The sequence below is a fragment of the Callionymus lyra genome, chromosome 3 (genome assembly GCF_982586985.1).
Source record: "Callionymus lyra chromosome 3, fCalLyr1.hap1.1, whole genome shotgun sequence".
Classification (NCBI taxonomy): domain Eukaryota; kingdom Metazoa; phylum Chordata; class Actinopteri; order Syngnathiformes; family Callionymidae; genus Callionymus; species Callionymus lyra.
Genome location: NC_141820.1, coordinates 19,992,363 through 20,014,411, shown reverse-complemented (window position 1 = coordinate 20,014,411; position 22,049 = coordinate 19,992,363). Strand labels below are relative to the sequence as shown.

Sequence of the window (22,049 nt, the reverse complement as noted above, 5' to 3'; positions counted from 1 at the left end):
CACTTTAAAGGCTTTTACGAGTCTTGTCTGCTTATGGTATTTTTTTACACGTGACCCCCAGATTTTGAAACTTCGAGGACAAAGGGTCATAGATCACATGAAGAATGGAGTCAAAATATTTGTTCAATTATCAAAATGTTTTTAATAGAAAATCGTTGCTTATGAGCGCCCTCTGTAGGCCAGAGCCACTGTAAGCAAGTAAGTAAGTAAGTAAGTAATGTAATGTAAGTAAGTAAGTAAGTAATGTAATGTAAGTAAGTAAGTAAGTAAGTAAGTAAGTAAGTAAGTAAGTAATGTAATGTAAGTAAGTAAGTAAGTAAGTAAGTAAGTAAGTAAGTAATGTAATGTAAGTAAGTAAGTAAGTAAGTAAGTAAGTAATGTAATGTAAGTAAGTAAGTAAGTAAGTAAGTAAGTAATGTAATGTAAGTAAGTAAGTAAGTAAGTAAGTAAGTAATGTAATGTAAGTAAGTAAGTAAGTAAGTAAGCAAGTAAGTAAGTAAGTAAGTAAGTAATGTAACGTAAGTAAGTAAGTAAGTAAGTAAGCAAGTAAGTAAGTAAGTAAGTAATGTAATGTAATGTAAGTAAGTAAGTAAGTAAGTAAGCAAGTAAGTAAGTAAGTAAGTAAGTAATGTAATGTAAGTAAGTAAGTAAGTAAGTCATTTTTATTTGTATAGCGCTTTTCCAGACCAGGGTCACAAAGCGCTTAAACAATCAAAACAATATTCAATAAAGTATATACTTTAAAGGTCAAGATAACACCGAGAACGACACAGGAGTCTCAGAGAATCAAGGAAAAGCCTGAACAAATAAAAAAGTCTAAAAGCTAATGCAGAGGTTTTATTTCCTACAACATGGTTTAGAAACTGTTGCACAACAAAATGGTTTAGAAACGGTTGTGCTACATCATGGTTTATATACTGTTGTGCAACAATATGGTTTAGAAACTGTTGTACTAAATCATGGGTTTATATACTGTTGTGCATCAATATGGTTCAGAAACTATTGTGCAATAATATGGTTTAGCCACGGTTGTGCTGCATCAAGGTTTATAAAATGTTGCGCTACAACATGGTTTAACAGTTGTGGCACAAAATGGTTTATACACTTTTGTTCTACAATATGGTTTATATGGTTGTGCTTCAACATAGTTTAGAAACTGTTGTGCTACAACCTGGTTTATAAACTGTTGTGCTACAACCTGGTTTAGAAATGGTTGTGCTACATCATTGTTTTAGAAACTGTTGTGCTACAACATGGTTTAGAAACTGTTGTGCTACAACATGGTTTAGAAACTGATGTGCTACATCATGGTTTATAAACGGTTGTGCTACATATTGGTTTAGAAACTGTTGTGCTACAACATGGTTTAGAAACTGTTGTGCTACATCATGGTTTATAAACGGTTGTGCTACATATTGGTTTAGAAACTGTTGTTCTACAACATGGTTTAGAAACTGATGTGCTACATCATGGTTTATAAACGGTTGTGCTACATATTGGTTTAGAAACTGTTGTTCTACAACATGGTTTAGAAACTGATGTGCTACATCATGGTTTATAAACGGTTGTGCTACATATTGGTTTAGAAACTGTTGTTCTACAACATGGTTTGGAAACTGATGTGCTACATCATGGTTTTTAAACGGTTGTGCTACATATTGGTTTAGAAACTGTTGTGCTACAACATGGTTTAGAAACTGTTGTGCTACAACATGGTTAAGAAACTGTTGTGCTAGAACATGATTTAGAAACTGTTGTGCTACAACATGGTTTAGAAACTGTTGCACTACAACATGGTTTAGAAAACTGTTGCGCTACAACATGGTTTAGAAACTGTTGCGCTACAACATGGTTTAGAAACTGTTGTACTACATCATGGTTTAGAAACTGTTGTGCTACAACATAGTTAAAAAACTGTTGTGCTATAATATGGTTTAGATCAGAAGGCTAGCAAGTAGCAACTATGTTTCAGGTGACAGTTCCTTTTGACAGATCCAGAGACATCTACATTTTTTTTAATTTATGTTCATACTTCCATTTTGACTTTCCAAAAACATTAGACCCACAGGTTTATATGTGCCATCAAATCTGGCTCAACTTCTCCTTGGCAAGTTGACACCCCACATCTCAGGGTGTGGAAGAGCATTTGCTCTAACACCCCAAATAAACAAAAAGCTGGTTGAATATATAATTTGGAAAACAATTCTAAATATACTAATTAATAAAAATCACATTAATAAAATAATGTATGTACCGCAAATGTCCACCAGATAGCGCTGCCACACGTGTCGAAGATCTGATGATCTGCTCTCGTTAATCTTGTTAGTGCAGACACAGATTACCGTCTGACCACAGGCTCCTCCCCCTGACCTCAAGATGTGTGTATAATTACAGTGGATGTTCAGAGGACGAGCAGGACTTTTGATACGTGAGTGAAACCTGTGTGTGATACAAGATCTTGATGTAGACGTGTGTTGTGTTTAAGTGTCTCTCATGTGTCAGGGGTTCTCTCTTTTTTATTTGCAAAGTTTGTCTGTCATAGTGTGCACAGCTGAGCTTTCAGAGTACGACAACAACAACAACACAAATTCTACTTAGTGTTGCACAGCTGTTGCTGTTCCTTTAAAGATGAATGTGATGTTGCTACATGCTTCAGAAATGTATTTATTTTAAAATAAAATTGTGATTTATGCTGTATTTAAAGAATGTCAATAGATAATAAGTATATCGTGGTGACACGAGAAGTTTAATTTTATAACAGTACGTTTTGCTGAAAATGATCTTGGACAAATGTACTTAAATTTAACCTCTCAAATGTAACATTTATGACAGAAACAAATTCACATATTTGAAAGTATTAAGAGCATTATTTTTCAGCTGCTGTTAGTTATATGTCATCATATTGATGATGATAATAATTTTATTAATTTAAATTACATTTTCAATTTAACTCTGAATTCATGATGGTGGCATTAATACAGATATAAAATGTCTCAGGTCTGATCCCGCATGTTTTTTTGTTTACCTTCTCTGCTCATCAGAGGTTGCATTGTTGGTGGCTGGTACCGACAGTCCACTTCTATGTGAGCCCTTTTGTTTCTGCTCATGACAGGATGTCACTCTTACAAACACTCCTCTGTAGTTCGTCTTTGAATGACGAGAAAACACTAGATTTTAAATGAAGTTAAATTGAACTTACATGTATTCTTCACAGAAAACCGCTTCAAGTCAGGTGAGCTGGTCTTCATCACACTTCCCATGGGGTTGTCATGGGAGACCCAGAATTCCGAGCCCAGGAGCTATTCGACGAGTTCGTCGCGGCCTCCACCTGCAGGGCGGTGCTGCGTTCCTTCAGCCAGCTCGGTGAACACCTGCAGCTGGACCTGAGGTCGCCCGAGCGGCTGCTGTATCGCCGGATCAAGCGTCGCTTCAACTACTGGAAAGCCAATGCTTTGTGGGCCAAACTGGATCGACGAGCCGCCCGGCCAGAATATCAGCAGAATCGGGCGTGCAGCAACACGACAGTACGTTTGTCGACGATTGCTTTTCTCATTTAAGAGCATGGGTGTCAAACTCAATACCAGCAGATCAAATCATTTTGTGTGACCCATATGAGTTTAAAATACAGAGAGTATTAATTATGAAATGTTTTTTATAATGTGAGCTCCAAAGAGACTGGCATTGATGATCTTCTTTATTATTGATCCAGTTCTTACATATGTAAACCTTTATACCCAGACCTAAAGCAAAACATAGTTTATTTATTTAGTTTAGGATTAGGTTCAATTTTCTAAGTAAAAATCTTCATTTTAAATTTGGAAAGATAAAGACATTTGGTTCAACAGTGGTTCACTACTCACCGGGCTTGGCCCGCATTTCTCTTCCCATCCCAAAATAATACTGAAAGAATGGTCCGTACAATTGAAATAGTTTAAAATGTACTTCAATTTAGTTAAAACAAAATAGTAAAACTGCATGTTTTCAATTCTAAAGGCATTATTCTGGCACAGTTCAAGCCCTGGTTCGTATTAAAACAACCATCACTTGTATCATATAAAAACCTCTACGATTCTCTTCTATTCCAACAGAGATTACCATGTAACCCAGGAGTGGGAATCCAATGAAATATGGGAAATCTTACTAAGTACTGAGATGAAGTCTTTGTTAAACAAAGAAGATGAGACGATATGACTATTTCCTGTTTCACGGGTGCCGATAAATGTTATTTGAAGAGTTATTTTGCGTGACAGACTTGTTTCAGACAGTAGAGAAATTACAATGGATACATGTGTGTATTATATGTGTATTACGTAAGATAGTGGGTTTCCATTCTAGTTTATTACAAAATAAAAGCAAGATTTGGAAAGAAAAAAATACAATTGCATTTTATCTGTTAGATATTTGTACTTTCATAACTCTTTCGAAATCGCATCTCCACTGCAGGAGATGTAATAGTTCTTTCTATGAAGAGCGTCCATCCGGTGTATTTTTGAGTGGTAACAGTTCTTGTTGTTCAGTGTGTAGTCATCGGAGCCGGGCCTTGCGGCCTCCGGACAGCAGTGGAGCTGAGTTTCCTCGGAGCACGAGTCGTTCTGCTGGAGAAGAGAGACTCGTTCTCCAGGAACAACGTGCTGCACCTGTGGCCTTTCACCATCCACGACCTTCGCGGCCTCGGAGCCAAAAAGTTTTACGGAAAGTTCTGCGCCGGGTCCATCGACCACATCAGTGAGTCAAAGACGTTGGTTTGTCGCAGAGATGGACCTAACTGGTGATCCGTACTCATAGGTATACGTCAGCTGCAGCTGGTCCTGCTGAAGGTGGTGCTGCTCCTGGGCGTGGAGGTTCATGTCAATGTGGAATTCAAGCAGCTGGTGGAACCACCTCAAGACCAACCAGGTGGGATTCAGCTCCATCAGAGACAACTCCTTAAGCTAATTCCTTGACTCATAGAGGTGGGCTGGAAGATGAAGGTCATCCCGAAGTCCCACCTTCTGAATCAGCTGGAGTTCAACGCCATCATCGGAGCGGATGGACGGAGGAACACCCTCCCAGGTGAGCCAACGGGTCTGAGGTGGAACCACCACGGACTCATGAAAGTGATCCCCGTCCAGGGTTTCGACGTAAGGAGTTCCGTGGGAAGCTTGCCATCGCCATCACCGCCAACTTCAAGAACCGGAACAGCACCGCCGAGGCCAAAGTGGAGGAAATCAGCGGCGTGGCCTTCATCTTCAACCAGAGGTTCTTCCAGGATCTGCGGCAGGAAACCGGTTTGTCTTCCATCTCGAATTCTGCGACGCTTTCCTGACGTGTCTAATGGTTGTCCTCTAGGAATCGACCTGGAGAACATTGTGTACTACAAAGACGACACGCACTACTTTGTGATGACAGCGAAGAAACACAGTTTGTTGGACAAAGGTGTGATTCTACAGGTACGTCTTTTCGTGTTGTCTCTCATCGTCATCTTGAAGTTAAACATCCTTCACTAAATATCTTTCCTTCAGGACTTCGCCGACACCGAGCAGCTGCTCTCCCTGAACAACGTGGACCAGAAGGCATTGCAGGTTTACGCCCGCAAAGCCGCAGACTTTTCCACCAATCACCAGCTTCCGTGTCTGGACTTCGCCATTAACCACTACGGACAACCTGACGTCGCCATGTTTGATTTCACCTGCATGTACGCGTCCGAGAACGCCGCCATGGTCTTGCAGCGGAATGGACACCAACTGCTCGTCACACTGGTGGGAGACAGTCTGCTGGAGGTGAGCAACAGTGTGGTCAGGTGGGGGGGGCGTACTGTACACCAGAGAAATATGTATGTACGGAAAAGAGCAAACTTATTTGTCCACTTGTGACCTCGGCTCCTGCAAGGGTTTGAGTGATGCTATCTGTAGGACAGTAATCAAAAGTGTAATGGGTTTGTTAAAAAACCTGGGGGTCAATAAAAATTCTGATTTTATTGAAGATATATCTATACTTGGTTAATGCTGAAGTATAGTTTTAAGGCAGTGGTGGCTGGCCTATAGAGGGCGCTGGGGCGCCACCCTCCCATCCATTCTGCTGTGTTTATCATTTTCTAATCTTTTTTATATTTTATTTATTATTATTTATTATTTTATCTTAGTTTGAAAATAATCATCAACAGTGATGATTCTGCATGTTTGTAGAATTCTTCACACTGATAAACTATATTTGCATTGATTCACGTTCTGCTAATAATCCTGGTTTGCATCGTCATTCGTCTTATCCTTCTGGTTGAATTTTTTATTGTATTTTATGTAGGACCTCCCAGTGGTAATATTGACTAAAGAGTATACATTTTCTTCCCCAACCATCAAGTGAAGTCAATGGAAATCACCTAATAAAGACAATTTTTTCCATTACATAAATCCATGAATTAATACAATTATTATTAAATGATGGATTATTTTGAGACAAAATAAGGGTGCGGAATATTCTATAGATTAATGTTTAATTGTATTTTGATTGAGTTAAAGTTTAAATCTTCATGACAGATAAACATTGAATATTTTTAAATATATTTCTCAAATTGAACACGTGTGGGTCCCAATTAAAACATGATATTAATAAGGATTAATGACTGAATTGAGAACATTTTAGGACTTGATTAAGAAAGAAAAAATATGATGTTGTTAAATTATTATTGATATTATTATGTATTAACTATTTGTCCTCCACAGCCGTTCTGGCCCATGGGCACTGGTATAGCTCGTGGATTTTTAGCCGGCCTTGACTCGTCCTGGATGATTCGGCGATGGTCGCTCGGAGACTCACCTTTGGACATCCTGGCTGAACGGTACTGGACCGCTACATGATTCTTCACCGTCGTCAACAGTCTCACACTCAGCATCTCGTCCCCAGGGAGAGTATCTACCGACTCCTGGGCCAGACAACTCCAGAGAACATGCAAAAGAATATCGCATTATATTCTCTGGATCCAACCACCAGATACTTGAACATTCAGCCCCTCATCATCACACCTGAGCAGGTGAACACGATCTGGTTGACGTTGGTGTAGAAAAGTGTCACTAAATGATTGATTTCTTCAGGTGCGACACTTGTTCGACACAGGACAAGGAACAGGCAGCAACGCAGATGAACTCGCGCGTCTATCATCGCCTCGGTTCTTTAGACAAGGTTGGGTTTTCCAGCTCCCGCCGTTCGTATCCCTCAGTTTGTATCGTAAATCTTGTCTGTCTATTTCGGCAGATTCCTTTTCCGAGTCCAACAAGCTGCTGGTGTGGTGTCAGGAGCAGACTCGCGGTTATCAAGGTGTTTCTGTGAAGGATCTGACGACGTCGTGGAAGAGTGGACTGGCCCTCTGTGCCCTGATCCACCGCTATAGACCGGACCTCGTGTAAGGACGGACATTTTGAACAGTATTTTCTTTTTTAATGTTTTCCCCTTATTATCTCTGATCCTGTAGCCACTGACAGGATTTGATGTCCCTGTTTTAAAGTAGCACACATGTCAAGAAGTATGTTGAAGTAGAACTAATGATAAGTGCTCCCATGGTCCAAAACTTACAGTGGTTGTTTAGAAACTTAGGGAAATTGTCTGTAGGTATAAGTGTGTGTGTATTGGTTGTATGTGTTTGTGTGTCCTGTGACAGTCTGGCGTCCTGTCCAGGGTGTCCCCCGCCTCTTGCTCGAGGAAACTTGGATAGTCTCCGGCCCCACTGCGATCCCCATAAGGGAATAAGCGGCAGAGAATGGATGGATGAAAGATAAAATGTGAAAGCAGGAATCCAGAGATGAAAGCGGATTGTCCCTTAATGAATGTAGCTTCATCAGTGAGTTCACTGAGAGGGACTGAGACGAACAAAAGTTGTGTTGAAGCCAAAGGTCTTTATAAAGTAAGAAAAATAGTTGGATAATGAGTTGGCTGATTCAGTCCGATGCCTCATGGGAGAGAGTTGTTTGATATTCACACCCAAAACCTGTCCTAGTTCAAATTCATCATCACACTTTCATTATTCATGTTATTTTAAATACAGTACTAGTGACCAACAGAGTTAGAGGTGACACTTCTGATGATAGAGGGAGTAAAAATGTGCATACCAGTATTGATAAAATACTTCATTTGTTTGTGTTTTGTTTTATTGTATCAACAGTGACTTTGAGTGTCTGGACCAGTCGGCGCAGGAAGAAAACATCTGTTTTGCATTTGAAGTTTCCGAGCGAGAGTTTGGCATTTCTCCTCTGATGACCGTGGAAGAGTTGATGTGTGCCGCAGAGCTGGACTCCTTATCCATGGTGATGTACCTGAGCCAGTTCTACCAGCTGCTCAAAGACGCTCCGCCCGCCGCAGGTGAGTGGATCCACTTCCACAAGTTCTTGTTCTGAAGATATTCACACAAGTTTTAACACTGTTGCGCTGAAGGTTGTTTGACGAAGAGCTCTGACGTCCGATCGGCGCTCGTCGTCCCAGCCTTTCTTCTCAGCAGACTCGGACACAACCTGTCCCGTAAACGAAACCAAAAGGTCGGTGGTGCTCATCTTTATTTAATCAACATTAAAATGTCTGTTTGAACAACAGGAGACTAGAGAAGCTTTTGGTAAAAAAGGGAAAACCAGTTTGCTCCAGAAGGACCAGGAGGTACGATCGTGAGCGATCACAGGCTGTAGTTTTGTAGTTTGAATGTTGACTTGATGATGTTGCTCAGGTGTGTTCCGAATTGGGGGCTGGAAGCTCCCGGGTGCGACTCATGGCCAACCAAATACAAGCCAAACTGGAGGAAAACTCATCTTCAGCTGTGGTCGCGTCACGACGCCCGGTAAAGATTTTAATCAGTGAATAACTAGATTTATAATAAAGAGATATAAATCCACATCTAAGTACATGAAATGCTCGTGTGTTTCCCAGCAGGGGGCGCTGACAACCAGCGTTCCCGTCGACTCTCCGCCTTCAGATGATCCGGTCCAGTCTTTGCAGTGGAGACCGGTGAGCAATCCTGGTTAAAATGATTCATTTCCTTCACGACAGAGAGGCAGTTCTGCAACACTTTGACCCTCCCGATCTCTGTGGATGATTTAGAACCAGAGGCTGAGTTAGAGGATTTTTTCCCGGAATATTTAGAACTTTCTGAATATTAAAGGCTAAACATTCCCTGCAGACAAACTGATGACTATTTCGAAAGAGACTGAATTCACATGATTAATCACACGTTTAAGAATGTGTTGTCAGACCAATATAAAGTCGGTCAATTTTTTTTTGCCAAAAATACACCAAAAGCAACAGCAAAATGCAAGCACTGTAGTAAAATTAGCTTTAAGGTCCGTACTCACACACAAGGGAAGTATTTTTCTTCTTTTAAACTATATTTTTACCTTTTTTTTTTACAAGTATTTCTTAGCCCTCAGTCCCAGGTGTTAGTGTCTTCCAGCACCGATCCAGGTATAGCAGGGACCATACAGCCCTTTTTAATATACATATTTTTTATTGATTTTCACAAAAGGCAACCAAATTAAAAAAAAAACAACAAGAGAATCCCCACTCCCTATACAAATACACCGTTGTTTATGTATACATTCACACATTCAAAGTAAAATACATTGACAACATATATTGGAAAAAAATATACATATTGTGGAACGATTAAATGTATTGAAATGAAAAATTATAGTAAAAATAATGAATTGGTGAATAAATACAAAATAAACATTTGAATAAAATAATGCAACACTAAATAATGACCTATAATGGTACAAAATATAATCATGTTGATGTTGATATAAAATGTTTAGATACTTGACACACACATTTCTCTAGACAATTGGAGCGACTGCGTTTTTTATTATATTTTGATGTGGCATAGACATGTTGGCTTGTCTGACTTTTACTTCATCAGAACAAGGAAATGCAATTTATTTTGCGTGTTGGATACAGAGAAGTGTAGTGAAAGGACTCCAAAAATAACACTATATACGAGAAGACAAAAACAGGTCCTAGCAAGTCACAAAGAGCATCAGTGGCAGAAGTGACAGAAACATCGAGCAGAACAAGATTTACAATGTGAAAACTTTTCTGCTGTGGTTTGAGATGGGATTGAGGATTAGGGTTAGGGTTAGGGTTAGGGTTAGGGGAAGGGCTAAGGCTAGGGCTTGGGCTAGGGCTAGGGCTATGGCTAGGGTAAGGGTAAGGGTAAGGGTAAGGGTAAGGGTAAGGGTTAGGGCTAGAGTTAGAGTTAGAGTTAGAGTTAGAGTTAGAGTTAGAGTTAGAGTTAGAGTTAGAGTTAGGGTTAACACTTCACAAGCGTGGTTTCTCCGAACAGAGGTAATTCAGGTCTCGTGAACTCTGAATTCCAGTAAGCTGTTTTTTGAGGAACTCACAGTGTATTCCTACACACACATCTTATGGTTGCTCTCTCCTTAATGTTTCTTCAACTTTAAGATGGCAAAGCCAGCTATATGATATAATATCTTCTCTGTGAGGTATAATCCACGAAAACCTTGAAAGCATCATCTTATCAACATTGGATGTACTTTAGTCTTGCATTTTTGGCACCATTTTTGGGTATGTTATTTTCAAATGTAGATCGGAAAACGTTTGTCCTTCTTGGATTAATTAATTCTGGTAGGAACAGTTTTAACCCTGAGTGTGATGGATGGCAACAAAACTTGTGTTTTAAAACTGATATTTACATTTTTCTTATATCTCATATTTTTCTCCTAATGTATGTTCTGTTAAGACACTATTACCACGATCTGTCTGAAATGCTTTAGCACTTTCAAATTGAATTGACGTCTATTTGTGTCTCAGATAAAACGGACGCAGCAGCAGCAGCAAATGAGTTTTCGTTTCAAAGAGAAGGTCAAAAGTCAGTCGATCGAAGGAGATGAAAAGGTAAGACTTTGTCTCATATACATACTCTATAGGGCATGATTCGTTCACATGATGCTGCATTAGATTTCTATAAATACAAACATGGGAAAACACAAGTAACATTGTCGTGAAGAAAATGAAATATAGCAGCTCGCTGGCACAAAGACTTGCTTGATTTCAAATATGAGGGCTAAAAAACATGTTCCAGCATCAAGCTTAAGGCATTTAGAAAGTACAAAATAAGCCTAGTAACAACATATTTGTCTGTGCTCAATAAAGCAAATGGGGACAAAAACACAGATCAAGTAGGTCGTTAAATTCAACTTCAAAATTAAGAAAGATAAATAATTGTATATGCCAGGCTTTTTTATCTAAAAAATATAAAATCTGAAAATTCTAACAATGATAAGTGAATTCAGAAAAGCAAAATAAATGATTGTATGTAAAATAATGAAACCATTTTTTTCTAAAATACAAATAATACATGGACAATGAAGTAGATACCTGTATAAACATTAAATTACTAAAATAATAAACAGTTTTGTGGGTTAAGTTAGTTGTTTTGTTAATTTAAATGTTTATTATCTGCCAATTTATCAATAGTACTGTGACTTCTTGACAATTTTATTTTACAATTTAATGACATTATTAAGCAAACATGATGAATTAGAACTTTGTTATATTTTACATAAATAATCCACTCCTGAACTTATAATTCAGTTAAATATACGAGTTGACAAGGGCCTGTCGGTTTGTTGAGACTGAGGGTCTGAGCCATGATTTTGAGCAAAACACAAATAAAAAAATGTCACAAAACTCTGCCAGACTAGACTTTTACAGTAACTCAATTAAAATTGCTTACTAACTCAAAAGATGCTCTCTCTCTCTCCCTGTCTCACCTTCTGTCAAACGTTTTTACTAAGAAACTGATTGTTCAGAGTGTATAGTACTGGTCGCAGGTGCAGGTGAATCTTGTCTGTGTTTGGGTTATCCTCCTGCAAAATGAAAAATGGTTGTCGTCATCAAAAAGAAACCCTCTGCCTGTCGAACAGGTGCATTCAGAGCGATAGCCTTGTCATTGTCCCTGTCAGCTGCTGAGAGTTCACTGAGGCTGCACTTATATATGTCAAGACTTCTATTGTGATGAACCTCGGGCTGATCACGGCCTTGTGCCACACATGATGAACCTCAAGCTGAATAACAAACTCTCATGAATCACGACCTTTGTGCAGGCCTTTAGATCAGGCACAGCGTGGTCTTTTAATTCCATAAATAAATTCCACATAAAGAAAACTTGACTGAACGTTGATGTAGATTCTTGTTTTATCTCCTGAAAGTCGATAGAGTCATCTATGTTTACAGAGTAGACCAGTGATCGAGATCATGCTGGAGATGGAAGGGAAACGGTTCGGGACTTCTCCCTACTTAATTCTTCTCCATATATTAAAAATTAATTCCTGTTTTTCTTCTCTCAACAGTGCGCAGTTCCGGGCGGAGGTGGCAGCACTGTGTGTTTTTTCTGCCATCAGCGCGTGTATGTGATGGAACGTCTCAGTGCTGACGGCCACTTCTTCCACCGTAGCTGCTTCCAGTGTGACATCTGTGGTTGCACGCTGAGACTGGCTGCCTACAGCTACCACGCTCCTACAGGTGAGGGTACCTCCCTTCATGTCTTCTCCCTTCATGTCTCCTCCCTTCAAGTCTCCTCCTACACTCACCTGACGACCAAGTGGCCTTGTTGTATCACACATAATAGCAACAATCTGAAAAATACATCTCTATCAGACATCTAGGCTACATCCATCAAATAGGAGTTTCCTAAACACTGTAACATGTTTAAAGATCACTACAGTAATTCCACTGCCACCTGAACCTCTGTGTTGTTTGACTCAAATGATAGAGAAACACTCTATACATTAAGCCGTTTTTCATGCTTTATGTAAGCTGCTGTGGGTGGATGGATGGATGGATGGATTTGTGGATGAATGCATACATAGTTATATAGATAAATGGACAGATACATTGTTATGTAGATAGATTGGCAAGGATCATAAAGGGTTAAATGGATAGATGGGCAGATAAATGGATGGATGCATGGATGGATGGGCGGATAGACGGAAGGATCGATTTATAAATGGTAAGATGGATGGGTGGCTGCATGGATGTTAGAATGAATGGATAGATAAATGGTTTTATAAATGGATGAATAGAGAAATGGTATATAGATGGATGAATAGATAAGTGTTATATAGATGGATGAATAGATAAGTGTTATATAGATGGATGAATAGATAAGTGTTTTATAAATGGATGGATAGATAAGTGTTTTATAAATGGATGGATAGATAAGTGTTAGATAAATGGATGAATAGATAAGTGTTATATAGATGGATGAATAGATAAGTGTTTTATAAATGGATGGATAGATAAGTGTTATATAAATGGATGAATAGATAAGTGTTATATAGATGGATGAATAGATAAGTGTTATATAGATGGATGAATAAATAAATGGTATATAGATGGATGAATAAATAAATGGTATATAGATGGATGAATAAATAAATGGTATATAGATGGATGAATAAATAAATGGTATATAGATGGATAAAAAGATAAATGGTATATAGATGGATGAAATTATAAAGGGTATATAGAGGTATGAATAAATAAATGGTATTTAGATGGATAAATTATGCCTGGACAGATGGACAAATTGATAGATTAACAAATGGCTGGATTGATAGATACTAGCTATATGTACAGATAGATGGATGAATGAATGGATAGTTGTACAGATGGATGGAAAGATAGATAGTAGACAGTATGATGGGTGGGATGGTGAATAAATGGATGGATAGATAAATTGTAAAATGGATCAACGAATGAAGATCGAAAATGTTAAGATTGTCAGAGGAACCGTTGGCTGAACAGATAAATGGATGATACCTGGATGGATTAATGGATACATTTATTACATTGAAAAATGGATGGAAAGATAAATATTAAGATGGATGTGCAAGTGGATGGATGGATGGATGTGTGGGTGGATAAATGGTGGGTGAGAAGGTGGTAGATGGAAGAGTAGATCAATATTTTTATGGTTGGAAGATTGAAGAGTTCTTCAGGTTCAAAGAACTTGTTGGTTCCCTCTCCTCTACTGGAGAAACCACAGGACTAACGTTGCAATACGACCCATAAAAATCGATTTATAAATGCAAACCTCTCTGCTGGCATGTGACCACATTGTTGGCTGGAGGTCATGTTCTCGCTCATGCGGCCAGCTGTCGTGTGCAGGGCCGCCACAAAGAGGCGACTGTCTGTCAGAGCTTCAGGACCCCAGAGGTGTTCGACATGACCGCGACATACATCTTCAGATTGGATTGTCCAAGGCATAGCTCCGTCCAATCGGAGTGCAGCGATTCAGAGGGCGGCCACGTTTGAAAAAGCCTTAAAGGTTGAAACTCTTGGTTTTTCTTCTTGTCTTCCCAGAAAGGTTTTACTGTCTGCAGCACGACAACGTGTCGAGTCCTCCCGCCGCCAACAACAGATCCAACTCTGCGGGAAGAATCGGTCTCCAGCGCACCTCCATCGTAAGAGAGTGGATCTTCTACTGGTGGAGAAAAAAAAAAGTGATAGCTGGATATTTCTTTTCCTCTCAGGTGTCTCTCGGTTCTGCTCACTCTCGCTCCTCAGCCGACACTCAGATCTCAGGAGAACCGCGACGTTCCTCAGGTGAGCTCTCCCGACTTCTTCTTCTAGTCCCGTGGTCTTGTAAGCAGACCTGACCCTTAAACTGGGATCAATGTGGGCTTTAGAGTGTGTGTGTTTCTGTGTCTGCCTGTGTGGGTGTGTGCTGGTGTTTGTGTGTCTGCAGTACTTTCTGTGATGGAGGGCGGGAGGAGGCTGGAGGTCATGCCGGAGAGGATCGAGCTGGAGAACCGAAGCAGCCCGACAATGGTGGAGACGGAGGGGGAGGAGATTTCCGAGGAGCTTCTGAACCGGGTCAACCTGAGCTTGGACGAGAAACTCCTCACCAGGTCCAGGTATGAAATTCCCCCAAGAAAAAGAAACATCTCCTCGTGTCGTGGTCCAGCGTCTCCTTCACGCCTCGGTTTGTCTTCAGCTCCGGGTCGGACGCGGAGATTGAGCAGAACCGGCAACACCAGGATGAGACGAGCAGAGCCGCCTGGAGAGAAGCTCTGCAGCTCCAGCTGCAACGACTGGAAGATGCAGGCGAAGGAAAGGAGGAGGAGGAGGAGGAGGACGAAGAGGATGAGGAGGATGAGGAGGGTGACGAAGACGGCAGCAGCGACTTGGATTCCAGCGATGGTCGGTACTTTTATACATTTTGGAATTAACTCGCTGTGTGTGTGTGAGTGATAGATGTTTATGCCTCGTCATGTTGAAAGATTTTTTAACATGTGAAATAACTAGACAAATTATTTTAAAAGTTATATTTTACATTCAACAACAATGTAAACATTTTAAATTGAAAATCACCACAACTATGTTTTGTATACTGTGACCGTTGTAAGAGGAAATCAAGCCAAAAGAAAGAAGGGAAGAATAAAAGAAGATTTTGATGGGAAAACTTAAAATAAAGGAAAAGTAATTTAATTGCATATATAATTGCATTGTCATTTTCCATTAATTGTATTTAAATGTCTTTTAGACAAAGAGAACGTTTTAACATTTTTGGAATATATAATATATAAAGCATAGTTATGTCATGACTTCATATTATATTATTGGGGTATACTTCATTTAAGATATTATATACTTGAATTAAAAAAATATTCCACAATAAACAGACAATAATGTTTCAATGTAGATAAAAATATAAATCTACTATTTAATTACCTCAAAATTGCATTTACTATTACCCCTTAATTTTTAAATCTAAAACTATTGTTTTTTCATTTTATTTTTTTTCCTCATGTTTTAATTTCTATTTAAATAAATAAACCACTGTATTCAAATCAATAAAAATAAAGAAATACACATGTTTAATATTTTGCAATAATAACCCGTGTGTAATTACTTAATGGACATAATATTGACATTAACATCTTGATATTGAATCATATACTGGTGTATTTTTCCTGTGTTTCTTGTGTATATTTAATCTTATTAAGATCTTTTGACTTATATATATTTTGGTAACTTTAGACTTTTATCTTTACACACCATCTTGGAACACTGTGAACTGAGTAACCAAAAATAAACTCGAAAGCCTTCCGGGATTAATGAAGTATTTCTCCCTGTGATCCTAAATCTAAAATATAATAAATGATCACCCTGCAGTTTTATAAACCCCCCTGCAGCCATAATATGCACTGGCTTTTACAAAGACACTGTCGGTTTAAGCGGCATCACCGACATCAGACTCTTACAAGAGTCTCTTTGTCTTTAAATGATTATTGTCCATCATTTAATGTGAAGTTTTCTCTTCATCTCCCTCCTAGAATGTCACTATTCCTTCCGTTCGATGGTTTCTTCCACGACCGGACAAGACGACGATTCCCTGATGGAGCCGGACTCCACGTGCGCCGACGCTCACCCGTCGTGCATTTCCACGCCCGAGACCCTGCCTTACTACAAGACCCCGTCCACGGCCTCCCTCGCCTCGACGCCGGACTCCACCACTTCCCAGGCGTGTCGAGAGGTCGAGTCACTCGCGCCCCCACGCCTCGGTCCAGCGCTGGCTCGGGTGGAAGACAAAAGTGAAGCCAGAAAAAGGGACGGAGCTCTACTCCCTGCCCTCCTGCCGAAAAGTCTGCACGAACCTCCAACTTTTCGGCAGTTGGACGGCGAAGTGGGCGGGGCCAGGCTGATATGGAAGCGTGTGTTGTCGGAGAGAAAGAAGAAGAAAAAGCGAGTCAAAGCTGTTAAAGAAGCGAGAGGAAATAACCCAGTGAGAGCCACGGGTGAGGAGGACCTTGAACCATCCCTCTTTTTTTTTAGAGTCATCCTCTCATTTCTGACCTGCAGATACAACAAGAAGCATCTCTGCGATGGAAGAGTCCGATCTGGCCTCGTCCACCGTCTTGAAAAGATGCTCTATGACCCCCAGAGACTACGTGAGAACTCTATGATGCTGTGTTTGGAACATTTGACTCATTTCATTTTGTTTCAGTTGTCTGTGGACATCGACCTCTCGTCTGAACTTCAGTCCGTCTCGGTCAAAGAGGACTCACGACAAGAGGTGTGTGTGTGTGTGTGTGTTGACTCAAACCAAAATTGGGGACATTTTAATCATGCTTGAATGTTTATTTTAATTTAAGTTCAAATTAAAATGATAGATCTTCAACTATTTTTTTCCTCTTTTTCATTTTAATTTTATGTAGAATATTTTTGAAATTCACGTATTTTATATCATAATTCTATTTTTTTTACTTTTTTACTAGTTTGTGTGTGTGACCCTACCTCCACTCAATCTGTGTACAATCGTGAACTCTGCCTCTAGCGGAAGTGTGCGGTACTACACCCTGCGATGTCCCCCCCATTGTGACTATAATACATGTTTGTCGTCGTTGGATACACAAAAACTTGTTTTTATTGGATTATTAGACAAGCTAAATCCATAATAGGTAGTTATTTATAATTACACGTTTATCATTTACTTAAGAAAGCTTTATCAAGGAAACATTTAATGATATTAATCTGGTTTTAAAATCAATGTCTCTGAAATGATCCCTGATGTCAAGGTGAGAAATCATGTTTGTTTTAAGAGAAAAAATATATGATTTCTTCTACATTTAGTGAAAGTTTCAGCCACTCTTTAAACCATTACTCTACTCCACAATAGTAGGTTTCCCTTAAGGTGTGATTTTGTGTTGAATGTTGCCCAAGTACGTATTTGTGTTGTTTGTATTGTACTTTTTCCAGTATGTATCTCTGTTCTAGTTATGTCATGTTTTTGATCGCCAAAACGAAAATGTGTCTTTATGTCTCTCAGCCGGCATACGTCCCTCACGCCCTCGCTTTTAAACGGGCCTATGCAATCAAGGTACACGGCAGTAGCTGTAGAGTGGTAGTTGTACCGTCATTTCTGGACTATAGAGAACACCTGATTATATGTCGCACCATCTAAAATGTATATTAATATATAGTCTTTTAGCTGCAAGTGAAGTTGTGAAATATTTATTTGTATATAATTTATATTTGTGTTCGTAACACAGCAGTAAAACGATTAGATCAAAAAAATAAACAATAAAAAGACAACCAACCCACCGAAAGAGTCAATACCAAGCTAAAGTCTTCTGCATTTATTTTTTTCGGAACGCTTTTGTCCTCTTTTTGAATTGAATTGAAGCAATTATTTACGCTGCCGTCTCCAACATCAGTTTCTATTTATGATCTCCATCATGGTGCACGTCCTCTGCCACGGTGGTTGGATTCCAGCATTTGTTACTTAAGTCTTCCTCTGCTCTTTACCAACTATCTGTCTCGCTCTTAGCTTCCCGCTATAGCGCCTCCTGGAGGCTGTAAAAATAATCCACAAAAAGTAGCATTTTAAGATCTGGAAATGACAGTATTAGCAATAGTGTTGTCGAGTCTAAAACCATGTGTGTTCATCCAGAGACGCCCCGTCATAAAACCAGAGCCTCAGAAAGCAGAGAGGCTGTCGTCCTGTTCCACGGTGACGTTGGGGGTCCTGGTGGAGCCAAAGGAGGCGTCCAGTCTGAGCGTGGTGGAGACCATCTTCCAGAGGGGACACGAGAGCGCCGGCGACCACCTGGACGCTAAGATCACGCGACGGGTTCAGAGAGCTGCTCGACGACAAGCCAAGCAGGAGGAGCTGAAGAGACTCCACAAGGCTCAGGTGAGTCACACACAGGAAGCCTCTCGGAACATCTGGTTCGTGACTTCTACTTGTGTTTCAGATGATTCAGAGGAAGCTGCAGCAGGTGGAGGAGAAGCAGAGACAACTGGAGGAGAGGGGGGTCATGGTGGAGAGGACCATGAGAGGAGAAGCAGGTACTAGCCACAGACAAATACTCATAAGGAGAAGCACTGACACAAAAAAACATTCATTTAACTTTGTCCGGCAGATTTCTGGGGAGAAACCACAGATGTCTCGGATATGGACGTCCACCTCGGAGGTCAGCAGACCCACGACCCCTCACCAACATTATCTTGATTGAAACAAAGTAGATTTATAACACTTTCAATACCTGCTGGGTGGTTGAAGTTCCTGGATTCAGTTTTATTTAAAGTGTAGCAGTATTATTCTATTCATCTTTTATTTTTAAGAACAAACCAAAAGGCGGCACAATTAACTTCCACCCTTTATTGCCACATTATGAACTATCAACCTTTATTTCATTTAGAGAATTAAATCGAAAGCAGGGACGAGTAAAGCTGCTCACTGAGTTCACTGAGAGGGAGTGAGAAAAAGGAAATGCCGTGTTGGAAGTTATACACAGAGCTACGTTTATATACACTTTTTTTCGCTATTGGTCATTTATACATGCATTTTATTTATTTATTTCATTTTATTATTGATTGATTGATTGATTGATTTGACTGACTAGGGACGACTTCTTCTTCTCACCTGCAGGTCTGGGGAGGCTGGAGAGCCCCGTCCTCATGCAGCAGTGGTTCCAGCTGGTTCAGCAGAAGAACGCTCTGGTTCGATACGAGTCCGAGCTCATGATCTTGTAAGTTTGTCGTCAGTGGATGAGGTCAAGCAAGGACGTGAGCGTGTCCTGGTCTCTCCACAGTGCACGTGAGCTGCAGCTGGAGGACAAACAGAGTCGTCTGCAGCAGGAGCTCCGGGAGAGGATGGCCATAGATGGTAGGACCAACTCAGGGTCACACACGTTCATATATTTACCACTTGTTTAAAGAAACATTTTAGTTTTATATCGTCTCACCTTTGAAGTCCTCCTGCTATATGCTCTTTCTCATTATCATTTCATTACTTACTTAAGTACTTAAGTCTTGATAATATGTTCTTGTCCTCCCTCACTATTAGCCGCATCCTTGTCAATCAATTGTTTGGTTTTTAAAAAGTATTTCCTAAAGAATTAGACACACCGACCAGGGAATGGTTTTGTCATGTTTTCTCTTGCTGAATTAAAATTGAAAGAAGATGTATTTTAATGATGATTTCAAGAAATTTAACATTTTGATGGGGTTTAGGAAAAAAACATCTGTTTGCCACAAATCTTTTGAAGGATTTGTTGGTCTCCATTAGGGAGAAATACAGCTTGAGTGAAAGCTGCTGCCGACTACTGTCTGAAGGAACCTATGCATGTATATTTTCTCATATTAAATAATACATTAGCATTTGTTTTAGCAGGACACGTTTTAGTTTAAACATGCTTTTTTCTGAGTAGTGGAAAAATTAATTAATTCTTTCTTAGTTCACAGTCAGTTTTTGGGGGGAAAATTAATAAGATTTCAAGCTTCTTAGAAGAAAAAAACATTCTTTATTCATCAAATGGTTGGTCTGTTTCTCCGCCTGATCTCAATGTATTATAGAAACAAACCTTGCGACAAAATGGCTTGAAAATGAACAAATATACTACTGACCTCTCATTGAAGGTTTTAGTTTAAGTAAATAAGTAACTAAGTGAGTAAAGGTTATTTGTAAAGCGCCTTTATAGTCCAGTCTCACAAAACTTTAAAAATCAAAAACAATACACGGTTAAAATATTTACTATAAAAGATATATCACATAAGACAAACACAGAAGTCCCAGAAAATTAAGGAAAAGCAAAAATAAAAATGTCTTAAGATGTTTCTTGAAGGAGTCAGTAGATCATCAAACACAGAGGGAGAGGAAGATCGTTCCAAAGCTTAGGAGCAACAGACTGGAAGGATTTCTCTCCTCTGGTCCTGAACCGTGTTCAGGAACCATCAGTAGATTCTGATCCACAGACCTCAGAGCCCGAGCTGGGGTGTAAGGCTGGATCAGATCAGTGATGTAAGGAGGAGTCTGACCATAAATAGTTCTGAAAGTAAGAACCACAATTTAAAAATTGATCCTGAAAGAAACTGGCTGCCAGTGAAGAGTTTTAAGGATCTGGGAAATGTCAGTTCTTCTACCAGAGCAGGTCAGAATTCTCTCTGCAGAGTTTTGTATTAACTGCCGCCTACAGTTAATGTGACAGCTCATTTCAATACAATTTTAACCTTTGTATTACATACTACCATTTTTCGATTTTTGTTTTTTAAGCTGAATGAAAATTCAAATACGTCATATTTAAATTTAGTTTATACCATATTTTATAAAAATTAGATATTGTTCATTTCCATCATTTCAGCTTCTTTTAGAGACAGTAAGGTTCACATGTTTGCCCGTGTCTTTGTGTTATGTTTCATTTTTCTTCCATATATCTTTCTTAGATCACCTGAAGAAAGAGGCAGAGTTGATGGCGGAGCGTCTGATCCTCGAGGACATGTTGGATGTGGTGGATCAAAGAAATGCTCTTGTGTCTCTTCTGGAACAGCAACGACTGCAGAGCTGCCAGGAGGACCAGGACCTGGAGGCCGTCATGGTGTCCCGAGGACTAGGATTGAACTGGTCCTGACAGTGTTAAGGACTTAATTGTGGCGCCTCGTCGATCCAGTCGTACCTGATGTTGGTGAATTTGTGACTGGACTTCTTCTTCTTTTTTTTCACCACCAATGACATTGAGGTAAACTCCTGAAACATCTCGTCACTGATTCTACCTGAACCAAAAAAGGCCTTAACTGTAGCTTGAAACACACATTAAATGTAACTTTTACCTTTAACTGGTTTTGTGTTAAAAACACTAAAAATGTATTTATAATGTCATATTATATGTTCATATATTATTAAAAAACAATGGGATTGGATGTGATTTTGTTCTGCAGTTATGGAAATAAGTCTGATAACAGCGTGTTTAACTTATGGATCTTGTTTGATCTTTGGCTGGTCAATATATGGTAATAAGAGAGTGTCTATAGTGGTATTAGTTTCCACCCAAATGTCTTATTTTGTCTGCCATTAACTGCTGCTGATGTTCATTATGTTGTCATTAAAATACTGCAGTAGTCATTTTTGATTATTTGTAACTTTGTTAGTTGACGATCCAAGTTATTCGTTTCATCAAAAAACACATCTGGACTTTTACAAACTACACAAGAGAAATAAAAAACATTTCCTATGCTTTTTTTATTTGAGCTCTACTCATTTAAGACCTATTAAAAAAAGGTTTAAACAAATAATA

The 22,049-nt window shown here is 39.4% G+C and overlaps 1 protein-coding gene across 3 annotated transcripts; it reads left to right on the top strand.

Annotated features, from left to right (window-relative positions):
- The first annotated feature begins 2,403 nt into the window (after positions 1 to 2,403).
- mical3b (microtubule associated monooxygenase, calponin and LIM domain containing 3b) lies at positions 2,404 to 21,900 on the top strand. 3 transcript variants are annotated; one of them, XM_087786892.1, is made up of 33 exons: positions 2,404 to 2,428; positions 3,215 to 3,524; positions 4,518 to 4,725; positions 4,786 to 4,896; positions 4,951 to 5,052; positions 5,112 to 5,267; positions 5,329 to 5,429; positions 5,502 to 5,759; positions 6,699 to 6,814; positions 6,880 to 7,006; positions 7,068 to 7,155; positions 7,228 to 7,375; positions 8,132 to 8,328; positions 8,401 to 8,501; positions 8,557 to 8,616; positions 8,684 to 8,794; positions 8,884 to 8,961; positions 10,780 to 10,863; positions 12,321 to 12,492; positions 14,335 to 14,435; positions 14,505 to 14,577; positions 14,720 to 14,888; positions 14,969 to 15,174; positions 16,311 to 16,772; positions 16,837 to 16,925; positions 16,982 to 17,050; positions 17,804 to 17,854; positions 18,428 to 18,670; positions 18,732 to 18,825; positions 18,900 to 18,950; positions 19,409 to 19,508; positions 19,572 to 19,645; positions 21,202 to 21,900. In XM_087786892.1, exons 2-33 carry the CDS (start codon positions 3,270 to 3,272, stop codon positions 21,384 to 21,386), a joined length of 4,440 nt encoding a protein of 1,479 aa, XP_087643018.1. In that variant the 5' UTR covers positions 2,404 to 2,428; positions 3,215 to 3,269; the 3' UTR covers positions 21,387 to 21,900. The 3 variants fall into 3 exon arrangements, with proteins under 3 accessions (XP_087643018.1, XP_087643017.1, XP_087643016.1); XM_087786891.1 differs by lacking the exon at positions 17,804 to 17,854; XM_087786890.1 differs by lacking the exon at positions 17,804 to 17,854 and having other exon boundaries at positions 7,068 to 7,375.
- Positions 21,901 to 22,049: the final 149 nt, after the last annotated feature.

Bases quoted from the DNA above. Each gene is read 5' to 3' on its own strand.
- mical3b (XM_087786890.1), top strand. From the start codon at position 3,270: ATGGGAGACCCAGAATTCCGAGCCCAGGAGCTATTCGACGAGTTCGTC. The intron at 3,525-4,517 runs GTACGTTTGTCG...CTTGTTGTTCAG, and splicing joins GGGCGTGCAGCAACACGACA to TGTGTAGTCATCGGAGCCGG. The intron at 16,773-16,836 runs GTGAGGAGGACC...TCTGACCTGCAG, and splicing joins TAACCCAGTGAGAGCCACGG to ATACAACAAGAAGCATCTCT.